This window comes from Heteronotia binoei, chromosome 13 (assembly GCF_032191835.1).
Source record: "Heteronotia binoei isolate CCM8104 ecotype False Entrance Well chromosome 13, APGP_CSIRO_Hbin_v1, whole genome shotgun sequence".
In the NCBI taxonomy this organism is placed as follows: domain Eukaryota; kingdom Metazoa; phylum Chordata; class Lepidosauria; order Squamata; family Gekkonidae; genus Heteronotia; species Heteronotia binoei.
The window spans coordinates 77,050,278-77,065,328 of record NC_083235.1 but is presented as its reverse complement, the minus strand read 5'-3'; the positions used below and the strand labels follow the sequence as shown (position 1 = coordinate 77,065,328).

At 41.1% G+C, this 15,051-nt stretch overlaps 1 protein-coding gene across 2 annotated transcripts in view; it reads right to left on the bottom strand.

Annotated features, from left to right (window-relative positions):
- Positions 1-5,639: 5,639 nt before the first annotated feature.
- METRNL (meteorin like, glial cell differentiation regulator) overlaps positions 5,640-15,051 on the bottom strand; it is a 39,825-nt gene continuing 30,413 nt past the window's right edge. For both annotated transcript variants that reach the window (XM_060252623.1, XM_060252622.1), the window contains 2 exons: positions 8,634-8,693; positions 5,640-6,589 (listed from right to left, as the gene is read on the bottom strand). In XM_060252623.1, the coding sequence (XP_060108606.1) occupies positions 6,261-6,589; positions 8,634-8,693 (389 nt within the window). In that variant the 3' untranslated portion in view covers positions 5,640-6,260. The remainder of the gene's footprint in view (positions 6,590-8,633; positions 8,694-15,051) is intronic.

The window sequence follows — 15,051 nt, the reverse complement described above, 5'->3', positions numbered from 1 at the left end:
TTGTCAGCAACCCATCCTGAGCTCCTGCTATTTTCTTTAGAACAGGTCTTTGGGGGAAAACCAGACACACATGTGACTCTAGTAAGCAACTTCTCCAGAATTTATTGTATGTCAGAATATGAATGTATTCAGCTACTGTATAGCATCGGTCAATCTAGCTCAGTAGGATCTGAACAGCAGTGACTCTTCAGGGCCTCAGGCAGAAAAAATATATATTTTCCCCAAAAAACTACTAACTGTGATCTTTTAACTTCAGATGTCATGGATTGAAGCTTGGACTTTCTGCCTACTAAGTACGTCTTTCCAGAGAGCCATAACCCCGCCAAAATTTGCAAGAGCAGCAGCATTGCACAAACTTATTTAGTAACAAACACATCAAACGTACTCCCAGGAAAAAATATTGTTTGCCACACCCATAATATTCCAGTCCAAGGAGTATGTAAAGCTGAACTATCGGCTCATCTGCAACTCACTGTCTACTCTAATCACACTCAAATGGTCCTGCCTCTGAAATTGATTAAAGCAAGAAGCCATGTTGAATTTTTTTATCATTAGCAAACAGAACTCTTCTTTTATCCTACGCTTCCTATCTAAGATTTTCATCTTCAGTGTAAGTTACACTGGTTGAAAGTTACTGGAAGGATAAACATTGTAATCCTTTCTTGCAATCAGCTGGATGCATTCAGAGTCCCACTTGGTGTCTTGACTATTGCAATATTCTATTATTATCACTTTATCAATTAGAAGAGTACAAGCGGGAACCCACAAGCACTTGCATGGGACATCTCATTTTCCCTTCCCTGGCAACCCCAGTAGCCTCTCCTTATCTGCTTCACTTTCACCTTCCCACACAGCAGCCAGCCTATCTTTATCTAACCCCTATATTGTTTTCCTTCCTTCTCTCCCCCTGGCAACCTCTCCCCAGGAAACCTCCAGCACAGTTGCTTGTTGCAGAACCTTCAACGACTTGCAGGGGTATTTCATTTTAATCTGGCACTCTGTCAGGTTCTGAGTTCAATCGCATGGAAGGGGGTGATCCTGCAAGAACTTGTGAGGACACATTTCTCCTGTATCTCATACTCATGCTATTTTTTTCCTACCCTTTTCCTAGCATTACCCATATCCTCACATTTTCTTTCTTCCCATCCATCAACCAACAAACCTATCTTTTATTTGAACCACTATTCAGCTGCATTTACTTCACTTATACCCCACCTTTCTCCATCCTAGGAATACAAAGCAGCTTTATTTATTCACCTTGCCTTTATTGTATCCTCACAAGAAACCTATGAGGTAGGTTAGATTAAGAATGTGTAACAGGCCCAAGGACACCAAGTGAGCTTCTATGGCAGAATGGAGATTCAAATCTGGGTCTTCCAGATCCCAAGTCTGAAACTAACTCTAACCACTACACTGGCTATATTAGGATGGTTGTTAAAACTCTAGAAAGCAGCCAGTCCTGGGTGAGACATGCAAGTCACTAGAGATGGGCATGAACCAGGTTTTTGTGGTTGGATTCGTGGCTGAACTATAAACCGAACCACGAACCAATACATTGGTTTGTGAACTGAACCAGTTTATATTGGCCTATGAGCCATTAAAAGTGTAAACCCTTGCGTTCTGCTCCCCACAAAAAGGAGTGGGGAGTAGAAAACAGGGGTTTAAATAGCTCCGAGCCATTTAAACCAAACAGCTGGGAGAGGTTTGTGAAAAGCATTTAACCCTTTGCTTTCTGCTTACTGCCAAAAGTGGTGAGGAGTAGAAAGCAGGGGGTTCTCTTGAGCTGTTTCTCATAAAAAGCAGAAAGTATGGATTTAAATGGTTCCAAGCCATTTAAACACCTGCTTTCTGCTCTTCATGAGCCACCACAAACTGCATCAGAATTCATGGAAATTCATGGTCATTCTTTAGTTTGCAAACATCACTTCATGAAACACAAACTGGCCAAAATTCATGATGAGCTTTAGTTTGTGAGCTGTTTTGTGCCCATCCCTAAAAGTCACATAATAAATTGCAATTCCAGTATGGAGGCAAAATCACCCCATAATATAATTAGAATTGCAGCTACCTAGAGAAAAATATGCAGTCCCTTGATTCCAAGCCATTTAAACACCTGCTTTCTGCTCTTCATGAGCCACCACAAACTGCATCAGAATTCATGGAAATTCATGGTTGCATCCAAGTCTGGTTTTAACGAATCCTCTGTCAAGGGCCAAAACAAACTCAGAAAGGGTCCTGCCCCCCATTCTGCCCTTACTGACAGAAACCAAGGCTTGAAGGCTGGCAATACCATTGTGGCTACCAGGGACAGCTCGCCCACTGGGCTAACTAGGCGATTGCCTAGGGCACAGGGATGGGGTGCTGAATTGGGCTCCCCCCACCCCGGTGCCCAAGACAACCTCCTAGCTTGCCTCTCTCCCCCCCTGTTGCCACAGCTGCTGCCGCAACGAGGCTTGGTGCTACCAGCTTCAAGGCAGTCGTGTGTTTTTCTAATCCAGCACTGGAGGAGGCTGGCTTGTCTATTCATGACTTCAAACTCTGAGTTTAAATATCCACAGACTTTGGCCATGTTCACAACAAGATATATTGATACTCTTAAGATTTCTTTTTTTAAAAAAAAAATCCCCATACTCAAGTATAATCACATTCTAGAATTCACATTCTACATGCTGCCAAATGTTGAGCCTTTGCAAAATGCAGTTCTACTATAGAGAAAAAGAGAAAATCTCAATGGATGGTTAAAGTTTCTTTTCCATCTGCTCCCAAATAAACCAGCTGACTAACCACTTCCAAGTGCAGAAAAGCTATGATTCCCAATTCATCATCATGTCTTCTTTCACAGGTTACAAACACATCCATGGATGTATATGGTGGTAAGCTAAGTATATAGCCAGAAAACACAGTAATTAGACAACACATTGTAAAAGGACAGGGTGTAACTTCATTGGTCACCCAGCAGGGCTCAGGATCAAGACTATACTGCTTCCACTTTTAGACTTTTTAAAAAGAAAACTAGGCTTTCTATTCAATTACTACTCTCTCAGCTCCTCCTTCACATACACTATAATTTTCATGTGTGCACCTGCCAGTATTGGAATAATAGGCATGTAGCCATGCATGTCAGCGATTTAAGAACTCCCCACTCAAGAGAACTTGCCTTTGGCAGCACATAAAATGTAAAGAAGACAAAGACCTTGGGGACATTGCTGGCAGCTGAGACACAACTGTCCGTGGAGTGTGCAGCGTGACCGGCAAAATCAGAAGGAAAGTCAACCTCCAACAAAGGTTTATACAAAAAATAAAAGTGCCAGACTCCTTCAAGTCATATAAATTGTTTTAATCTAATGCTTAATTTAACTGTTTTTATTGTTATTCTATTATGTATCGTGAGCCACCCCGAGCCTGCTTTGCCAGGGAGAATGGGATATAAATCAAATAATTAAAAAAAATTCAAAAATAGATGCATTATGAATAGGCTGGAACAGGTTAAAAAGGTTATCTGAATTTCTTTGGAAAACAGGATTTCGGAAAATTGGGAGAAATGCCTCTTATCAAGAGATAAGGTGGGGGAGGGTGACACACACACACGCACATTTCGCAGAGAGTTGTGCAATGGGATTTTAGCTCACCAAAAGACTGTATGCTCCATTATTTCAGAGGACTTTGTTACATTTGGTTTACATCTCTGGAACAACTCAACACATAATCAGTACAGTACTTTCACTCCTACCGCACAAGGATCTAGGGCTCAGTTTCACTGTTATATCTTTGCCTCAAGTTCTCATACTTTCCTTGCCCCTTGCAGAGTCTAATTCCTTTCTTGAACTCCTGGTTTGGGCAAACTATAGTTTGCCATTAACTTATAAACTAGTTGGAAATTATGGTTTGCGCTTGCCTTCCAACCCACCATGGTTGTTGGTTCTTTTTTGAAGGGCATGCAGAAATCACAGGTTTGCAAAGCTGGGGATGCAGCAGCAATCTATCCAAGCCAGAACTTTTAAATGGTGTGCAAAAGAACTGTTCCTTTGGAAAACATCCTGCTCACATTCAGACTCTAGGAGAAAAAGTCCATTGGAGGTTTGGGTTGCAAGCCTCATCACTGACATCTGGAATAGATTCTGGGATGCTGGCTCAGATCAGCTACAGAAGCTGCAGCTATGAAGTGTTCCTTTAGACTTGGCTTCAAGATGTTATGTTGCACTTTGGGGGATCAACATACCTTATAGCAAGTAGAAGTGACTGGAAGAGACATTAGCAGAAAACTACCAATTCTTTTCTAAACAACACTCATGCAAATTTCACTTCTTCCCAGGAAAAACTCCAAGTGAGCCCTGCATTGGTACTACAGAGTCCCCAGAATCTAAAAAGTTTGGCTTTAGAAAGACAGACCAGCTTTTAAGTCCTTGTGGTAGCAGAAAGCATGCCAAGACCATGGGGCAATACCTAGTGAGAGGGCAAGACTGGTTCCCTGTGGCAAGATGGTAGCAGACTAGCCAGAATCCCTTGGGTGGTGAGGGATGCCTGACTCCAGTGGGCACTCCCCTACTGCCTCTCAGCTGGCTGGGGGAGAGGGAAAATGGCAGCAAATGAGGGGAACACCAGCAGCATCTCAGTACATTGATGTCACTCCCTTCATACCCAGAGGTGACCTCAGGGCATTGCCAGGTTATGCTGGGGATGCTGTGGCATTTGGGCAAAATAGAGTTATACCCAAATGTCAGTGCATCCCCAGAAACATACTGATGTCACTCCCCATGTGCCCAGAAGTGATGTCAGTGTGCTGCTAGATACATTATTACTTTTCCATCATTGCTCCCTTGCCACCTGTACAACACCCGCCCCCCCCCCTAGTTTTCCGGTCCTGAGTGGCAATCCTAGACGACAGCAAAATATTTAGATGGGAAATTACAATGGAGCATGAGTTACTAAGCATACACCCCACCCTAAGACATCCCTCCTTAAATTAAAGAGACAAGGAGATACCTAAAAAGCATTTAAAGCACCTACCCCAAAAAAGAGGTGAACCAGTCAGCCAGCTTCTATCTTCATCTTCCAGTTCCTTCCCCATCCTTCACCTCCTCCTTTCTCCTCTCACCCCTCATAAACCTCTAGGGAAAAGTTCTATAAATGGGAAGTGGCTACCAAAAATTCTGTCAGTGTGCCTTTGGCTTTCAAACTGCACAAAGTGATGCAGTTATCATAGAATCATAGAGTTGGAATGTGCCATAGAGGTCATCTAATCCAACCCCCTGCTCAATGCAGGATCAGCCTAGAGCATCCCAGACGAGTGTTTGTCCAACCCCTGCATAGTTAAGGCTGCACTCCTAGAGTTTTAAGTATGTTTGTATTTTAAGCAAAAAAAATAATTGTGTTTATCTGTATCCTTTATATAAAGCTTATATCTCCACTACCTGGCATTACATTTTATGATACACAAGGCTCAGCCCCACAGAGTCCCATTTGTGTCAAATCTGGCTCTTGTAACAAATGATGGAAAGAGAATGAACCAGGTAAAGAGTGAAAGAATCATAACGTCAGATCAAATCCAGGAACGTTTTTTATTTATCTGGAATGGAACCAGCTCACCAACCTTAGCAAAAAGTGCAGATGGTGACTGTACATTCTCATTTTTTTAAAAAAAGAAAAGAAAATAAAGAGTTTGGTTTCATAGATTTCTGTCATAAAAAACAATTTCAAAATGTATACCAAGCTTTTTACAAAGCATCAATGCTAAGATGGTTTCTCTGGCTTCTACCATGATTTTATACCATGCAAAAATGCTACATCTGCTTAACAAATTTTAAAACTTTAGTATTACAAAGATACAAAGGTTCATCGGTCAATTGGTATTTTTAAGACATGGAGGTGGTTTCATTTCTTTGACTGTTTTTCTCTCTAAGGAAGCTGCAAAAATAATTTAGTTCAGACAAGATGGGGGATTGAATTCAAGTCTTGGATCCTTTAAAATCGTACCTCAGTCACTTGTATTAGCATAACAGTATCACTGGCAGCAAGGATTGGCTTGTGAGGTTCTTGCATTCATAATCGAGTTGGAAAGTATCTCACACAGTTCTAGTCTCCAGAAGCAGAAACTCTTCAAATGAAACCTTCCCTGATAAAGATGCTCATCCAGTCTTCTTTTAAGAATTTCCACGAGGGAGATCATTTCATTCTGTTACCATGCCATTCTGTTATTAGTTTCCATTTAGATCAGTGCATCTGCAACTAAGAATTAGTTCTGACTGAGCCCCAAAAGTAACCTACAAATGAAGAATGTCTGGGCCAATTTCACATGGATTTAGCCCTTTGTCCTTGGCCTCTTTGTACATCCTTTGGAAGTCTTTGAAACGAGGGGCACAGCCTAACCTGGCCTCCCCAAAGTGCATGCAGCCTGTAAAGAGGAAGTCTCCTTCTCCTGGTTTTACCCCACACTGCAGCAGGGTCTTGATCTGTCCTTCCCAGATACCAGTTTCCTTTGCAGGTTTGAAGATCTTCATTTTCTGCCTGTAGATTCTGTTCACACTCACATCAATGACAGAATCTTGCTCTTCCTCCTCATTAATTACATTTTGAATGGTACCTCTGGCAACTAGAGAGAAAATATACATTTAGATTAGAGAGTGTGCATGAAGCTTATTTGCAAATTATACAAATTCACAACACAGACACCAACTATTCTCTTTCTTGTTAATGTAATTCTGGATAAGTTTATGTTTGGGCTTCTGGCTTAACGGAATACTGGAAGAAATATCATGATGGGAACAACAACTTGTGAGATCTATGGAAAGGCTCAGCAAAAGGTGCTCACACTATCCTGTCAGGTCCAGCAATTAATCACCAGAAAACAAAGAAAGCTGCAGTTTTTCTCCATTATTCCTCCCCTGCAGCACCCCATCCTGGGGGAGGATTCCTATGTGGAGAAATAGCCACATGAAGTACGATGTTTCAATAAGCAGGGTAAAAGGGATGAAATTGTCCAGACCTGCCTCTTCCCATCAGTAAAACTATCTCTGGAGCTCTACTGACTGAAGGACTGATTTTGCCCCCTACTCGCTATTCAATGAAACCTACCACTAGTGGTCTCATGATGCTGGGAAATCAATTTTCCTATGATGAGGAGTCACCGGGCCAAGGGAGTCAGGGGGAAGAAAACAGGGCAGATCTTCAGAGCGGATCATTGGATCCAGCCTGCCATATGTTAAAACCCCTGTGCCAAAGTCTCAAGACAGAAAACTGGAAATGGAAGACTCCATTCATCTCCATTTTTGCATACTACAAGGAACTCATCCAAAAGTTAACATCAAATCGGTAGGCATTGTTAGGAAATTTACTCATAGCAGGGCTCAGAGGGAACATTTCAGTTGCATTCTATTAATGGCTCAATAACATTAAAGTTGAATTCTCTGGCACTCTGCCATGGAGAAACACTCCCAGAAAGCAGCCACCTGTCCGGGCAACATTTTCCATCAAGGCAGACTGCAATCCCACTGCACTCTGAGGGTTACTTCCATTTGCTTCTGTTTAGAATATTGCCACTATATTTGCAGTAGTGGTGGAATGTATTTATATCTGCAGCATATGCCCAGGACCAGACATGCCCAGCTGTTTCATTACAATATTTACTATAAATTCCAAGTGTGGGAAAATGACTTTAATGTTATTTTCTTCTTTATGATAGTTACACAGCTACCTCACGAGTCATTTCAGGCATAATTATTTGTCTCTTGGGAGGCATAGCACAAATAAGAAAATATACCTTTTGTTGGCTCAATTATAATCATAAAAAATTGCAGACTTTCAAACCCCCGATAGTCAAACACGAGCTCTCCCCTGGGCAAAAGATATTCAGAGCAATACAACCTCAATAAGCTACAAAATATCTATTGCCTACTCTCTTCTTAAATAACTCGATAAAATGGAGGAAGGCAAAATGCTGTGAGCCACTTGGGCCCCTCACAAGGGAGGGAAAGCGGCATATATGAAGTAAATAACAAAACTGATTAGGGTCATTTTAACCATCACAAGGTTAACAGCCAGTGTTGGTGGATCAGCTGCAATTGCTCAAGGAGTTAGTTACAATTCGGTAGTCATAACATAATCCCATTTCTGACCAGGGCCTGCTCTCATGTTTTATTATATCTGGCACAAGTAGGGAAAGACCAGTTCCATCTCCAGCATAGAGCAATTACTGAAATCACCTTTTAAAAATGCTGATGAACAAGTTTGCCAGTCTTTGGTTTTTGTCAGGGATCTATTTAGAGATATCAACAGGAAAAATTCTGTTGTCTAACCTCTACAAACCTTCGAACTTCCACCTCCATTACTGCACTAGGTCTAGAAGAGCATTAGTCAAATACATGGGTTTTAATTGAAGCGCTTCAGAGCTAAAACCCATAAAGCCTCCCTCACCCTCATTCCCTTTGTTGATCTTGAATGCACTTAGTTTACTCCAAAGAAGAGGGGAAAAGGTCTCCTTGTTTGTTGCAATATGGAAATTTCAGTCTGTTGACTGTGAAGTTTTCCTCAGGACAAATCCTGCAGATTACCACCATAAAGGAAGAAATGTTGATTTAGAGAAAGTAATGGCAAAAAAAAAAAAACCAGCAGCAGCAAAAGAGATCAAGTAAACTTACCAAAGTCACTAGTGCAGACAGCCAAGAGCACTTCTGTGTCACTGCAAGGTCGGCAGGGAGCTAGAAGACAGAAAAGTCATTTAGTCCCGTACATTCCAGTAAAAAGCAGTTTCACAAAAATGCCTTAAGGTTCAAGCCCTAGGCACCACTGAAAACTACATGCAAGTAGAGAGTTCTGAGTTTGAAGGTTAGCTTTCCTTTTTTAAAAACTGGTTGATTTTTAAAGAAAAGTTATATGACTTCTATGAAAATATCTTCCTCAATTCCAAATTTTCTTGGCTATGGGGTTACATAGTGTCTTATTTTCTTCTGGAATATTTTTTTTCTTTTTGACACGGATCTTTCTCATAAATGGGCGGTTTGGAAAATCAAATTATACGGAAGTGGTACATCACAGGTTCATAAAGGAAGTGAATCCTTAATATCTGCCATGGTGGCAAATTTCTCCAACAGCACCCCTACAACTGGTTTTCAAACACCAGACATCTTTTTGGTTGTTTTCTTTATGAGTTTAAACTAAAGTCAGTCCCATGCATAATTATGCAGATCATAAGGAAAAGTTACACAATCACAGCGAAGAACCTTTTAACATTTTTCCATTGCTAAATTGTCACTTCTTGTTCATCAATGAAATGAAAAGCCCATCAATCAAAGGGTTATTAAAACTCCCAGCTATGGAAATGTATACATCAGCATATGTTTGGGCATCTCTCTCTCTCTCTCTCTCTCTCTCTCTTTCTGGCTACTGAAATTTCTGTGTACAACAATCATCTGGCACACAGACCGCAAGGCTGCCACAATTACAGACATCTCTGAAAAAGCCCACTTCTGTGCACAGCACTTTCTTTATGCAATCAATTAATGTAGAAGAAAAATCAACTGAAAATTAATGTGTGAATTACCCCTTAATTATTGATGGCAATTTTAGCACAGAGTCCTACAGAACTCAGGGTCATTGAAAAAGCTTTTTTTACAAACCAGGATCCTATGCACATAATGGTCTTAGGTGGTTGGGCTACTTCTAATGTTCTAAGAAAAGTGTATCAAAGCTACACTGTGTTGCAAGATGCAAAGCCTGAAAACAAATGTGCCTGAAAGCAAGACCGAGTGGAAACTCAAGGCTAGATCAATTACAGCTCCAAGAACTGCACGGGCTGGCAACAGTAGAGAGACCCTATGCTAATCTCATCAAGGAAAGAATGTAAGTAATTGCTCTTTGTACTCTGCCAGCTACTTCTGCTGAGAAGGCAGTGCTGTTAGAAGCGCAGATGTTTCTGTAAGATCCTATTCAGTGATGCCATTCCTTTTTTTCTCAGAGGTCTGCCCACTCCAGCAACATGTAACCCAATGGAGGCCCATAAATGAGGGATGAGAAGGGGAAGAGGACCTCTTTTGTCACTCCGAAGCATCTGCATCCATTACAAAAATGAAAACTCAACTATCATCAACTGTGATATGCTTCCAGGTTTATTACAAAAGCAGAATTCCTTTTTTTAAAAAAATCTCAATAGTAGTTACAAGTGCGGAAGTACTTAGAGAAAATATAATAAGGGAATTATATACTTTACCTTACAATCATGATCTAAAGCATTTAATTTTTCCAGTTATAAAAGAGAAGAGCTCCTAACCCTTAAAGAAAGTGATTTAAATGAAATCAAGAATGTAGTGTGGACCATGTGCTCATCAATTCCCTCAGTCCTCAACATGCTTAGATGAGAAGTACTGATGAGGAAACTGATGAGTTTACAGTCCAGTAAGATTGAGAAGGTCAGAGAATTAGATTCCCTTCTAGAAATGATTTGGGTTGAAATAATGGGCCCAAAAGGAAATTTAACTATAGGAGTTTGTTATTGCCCACCAGATCAAAAGATAGAGGATAATATGATGAAAGAATTAAAGATAGCGGCTAAACGTAAAAACTGTGTCATAATTGGTGATTTTAACTACCTGCAGATTGATTTATGTGTTCTGGTCGGGAGAAAGAGATTGAGTTTCTAGACACTCTCAATGACTGTGCTGTGGAGCAGATGGTCACAGAACCTACCAGGAGTGGGGTGATCCTGGTCCTAAGTAATGCCCAAGACTTGGTGAGAGATGTAAAAGTGATTGCACTGCTTGGGAGCAGTGACCATAATGTTATTGATTTCACCATTGGTATAAATAGGGAGTGGCCCAAAAGACTAACCCAACCAGTTTTATCTTTAAAAGGGGTAAATTCTCTGACATAAGGAGGCCTATGAAGAGGAAACTGAAAGGAAAGGTAAATACAGTCAAAACCCTTAGGGAAGCTTGGAGGCTATTTAAAACTACAATCCTAGAAGCTCAGATAAAATATATACCACAAGATAGGAAAGGCACAAATAGGTATAAGAAAAAGCCTGCATGGTTAACAAAGTAATGGAAGTTGTAAAAGTAAGAAGAATGCCTTTAAACGATGGAAATCTAGTCCAAGTGAGGTTAATAAAAGGGAACACAGGCTGTGGCAAATCAAATGCAAGACTGTGATCAGGCAGGCAAAAAGGGACTATGAGGAGCATATTGCAAAAAACATAAAGACCAACAATAAAAATTTCTTCAAATATATTAGAAGCAGGAAACCAATCAGGGAGGCAGTGGGGCCCTTGGATGACCAAGGGGTAAAAGGATTACTGAAGGAGGATAGGAAAATGGCTAAGAAGCTGAATACATTTTTTTTTGCCTCTGTCTTCACTGTGGAAGATGAGAAGTGTTTGCCCACTCCAGAACTGCTGAGTTTGGGAAGGGTGTTGAAGGACCTGAGTCAGATTGAGGTGACAAGAGAAGAGGTCCTACAATTGATAGACAAATTAAAAACTAATAAGTCACCAGGCCCAGATGGCATACATCCATGAGTTCTCAAAGAACTCAGAAGTGAACTTACTTGTGGATCTCCTGACAAAATATGTAATCTTTCCTTGAAAACTGCCTCCGTTCCTGAAGACTGGAAGGTAGCAAATGTCACCCCCATCTTTCAACAGGGTTCCAGAGGAGATCCAGGAAATTACAGGCCAGTCTGTCTAACTTCAATATCGGGAAAGTTGGTAGAAACCATTATCAAAGAGAGAATGAGTAGGCACACTGATGAACACAAGTTATTTAGGAAGACTCAGCATGGGTTCTGTAAGGGAAGATCTTGTCTCACTAACCTGTTACAGTTCTTTGAGGGGGTGAACAAACATGCGGACAAAGGGGACCCAAAAGATGCTGTTTACCTTTACTTCCAGAAAGCTTTTGATAAAGTTCCTCTTCAAAGGCTCCTTAGTAAGCTCGAGAGTCATGGAGTAAAAGGACAAGTTTTCTTGTGGATCAAAAACTGGTTAATTAATAGGAAGCAGAGAGTGAGTATAAATGGGCAATTTTTGCAGTGGAAGATGGTAAGCAGTGGGGTGCCACAAGGCTCAGTACTGGGTCCCATCCTCTCTAACTTGTTCATTAATGATTTGGAGTTCAGAGTAAGCGGTGAAGTGGCTAAGTTTACAGATGACACTAAATTGTTCAGGATGGTGAAAACCAGAGAGGATTGTGAGGCACTCCAAAGGGATCTGTCAAGGCTGAGTGAGTGGGCGTCAATGTGGCAGATGATGTTCAATGTGGTCAAGTGCAAAGTAATGCACATTGGGGCCAAAAATCCTAGCTATAAATACAAATTGATGCGGTGTGAACTGGCAGAGACTGACCAAGAGAGAGATCCTGGGGTCGTGGTAGATAACTCACTGAAAATGTCAAGACAGTGTGCTATTGCAATAAAAAAGGTCAACACCATGCTGGGAATTACTAGGAAGGGACTTGAAAACACATCAGCCAGTACCATAATGGCCCTGTATAAATCGATGGTGCTGTCTCATTTGAATACTGTGTACAGTTCTGGTCACCACACCTCAAAAAAGATATAGCATTGGAAAAAGTGCAGAAAAGGGCAACTAAAATGATTTAAAGGGTTGGAACAATTTCCCTATGAGGAAAGGTTAAAATGCTTGGGGCTCTTTAGCCTGGAGAAACGTTGACTACAGGGTGACATGATAGAGGTTTGCAAGATTATGCATGGGATAGAGAAGGTAGAGAAAGAAGTACTTTTCTCCCTTTCTCACAATACAAGAACTTGTGGGCATTCAATGAAATTGCTGAGCAGTTGGGTTAAAACTGAGAAAAGGAAGTACTTCTTCACCCAAAGGGTGATTAACATGTGGAATTCACTGCCACAGGAGGTGGTGGTGGCTACAAGCACAAACAGCTTCAAGAGGGAAATGGGTAAGGCATATGGAGCAGAGGTCCATCAGTGGCTACTAGCCACGGCTTGTTGTTGGAACTTTCTGTCTGGGGCAGTGATGGTTTGTATTCTTGTGCTTGGGGGGGCACAGTGGAAGGGCTTCTCGCCCCACTGATGGACCTCTTGATGGCATTTGGGTTTTTTGGCAACTGTGTGACAACCATCAGGATACAGCAGCCTAAAATCACCAATATGCTAATGCAATATGCTGCAAATTCATATCTGATCATAAGAGAAGATTGCTAGGGAGGAAAGAAATGGGAAAAGAAAACCAGAATAGAATATGAACTGGACATTCTTCCCCAATCAGTGTGCTCAGGTTCACAATCTCATGGCCTGATTAGATAGTATTTGCTACAACTTCCCTCTTAGTGTATGTAATGCTGCCACCATGAATTTGCCCACTCTGTACGACTGAATTGTGCGCCCAAGCTCTAAGGCATCTTCATTGGACTATATTACCCTGAGGATGAGACAGAATTTAATAATAGGACTCCAGGTTAATAGAAAACAAATAAAACTTTATTTGTATTGTAAGTGTATTAGTTTCAAGATGTTTATAGTTTAATTCTTCAGTGAATAACAACAACTTCTGACTGAGGTGTCACTCTTTCACTTCACATACTCTTCATTCTCAAATTCTCCTTTCTCTTCCTAACTCAACTTTGACAGCTTCTGTCTCTCACATTCCTATAATATTCTGACAATATTAAGTTTTGGCTCTCTTCTAGCCCCTAATCTGTCCTCTAAAGTATTCTACTTTTCTTCCCTAGAATCTTAATGCCTTTCACAGCACTAGTATGGGATTCTAATCAGAATCTGTAGACTGCTGCATGACCACAACTGACTATTAACTGCTGTCACTCTGCTGAGTTAACTGCTAAGTGACCTCTCTCTCCCCCCCCCCACCACACACGTACTTCTTAGCTCTGCCCACTCTCTCTCAGTCACCAGTCACCTCACTCACTCATTCCTCCTCTTTCTCTACTGAAACCCACCAACTATTAAAAGAACACACACAGAGAAATTCAAATCGTTACAGTATTCTCCACAAAGAAACCGCTACTTGACAATAGTCTCAGACATACACAGAATCTTTGCTATGAAGAAAAAGAAACAAGTTAACTGCCCTATATTTTATTCAAAGGCAAGATGCTTCTTACTTTGATCGACAGTGGGGATGAAGTTCATTGGGTCAAGAGATGGCTCACCAGATCAGGAGAATTTCAACATTCAAATAAATATGTTCAGCCCACCTTACTTGTTACTTTTCCCATAAGGTAAGAGAGAAAGGGAGGACATGCAAGTACCTCAGATTCTTACCAGACTGAGATTTTTCCCCAGAGAATAATATCTGACTAGACTAATATAAACATTTCATGACTTAGCTGGTTCCTATTAAACTTTTAAGCCTCATCTTAGATAGCACAACCATTTAGTAACATAAGACCCAGGAAACCCCAAAGGTGGCTCCACAGCAGCACTATCTCACCCAGCCTCTAGGAGTATGCCTCCAAATCCAAACAATTGCTCCAGTCAGATCATTTATATACAGCTCTAACATTGGTTTAATATGATTACAAAAAAAATGCAACATAACCTTCAAGGGAAAAAGAAACACACACACACACACAAATCTGCCTTGTACACAAACAGACCCTTGATCCATCAAAGCTGGTGTTGTCCTCTCAGACTGGTAGTAGCTCTCCAGGGTCTTGCATAGAGTTTTTCACATGACCTACTACCTGATCCTCTAACTGGAGATGCCAGTGACTGAACCTGAGACCTCCCACATGCCAAGCAGATGATCTATCACTGAGCCATGCCCCCTACCCTCCTGAGTGGAGAACTTACCCTTATTTAATAAAATGCTGTTTTCTTGATTGGCATGATAGGGAATGCAGACACTGTAAATGCGTGCATTCTTAGCATTTTTGGGCACCAAAAATTGTTTTGTGGGTCCAAAACCTTGACAACAAGTAGCTTTGGCACTAAAGGAAGTGCTCAGAGAAAGTGTGTGAGTTGTTTTGTACATCCCTCTTGTGCGTTCCTGGTGTAATGTGTGGATCAACATGAATCAAGAACTTATGCACATGGCAAAATGTCACTGGTTAGTGTGCAAGGTGCATTACC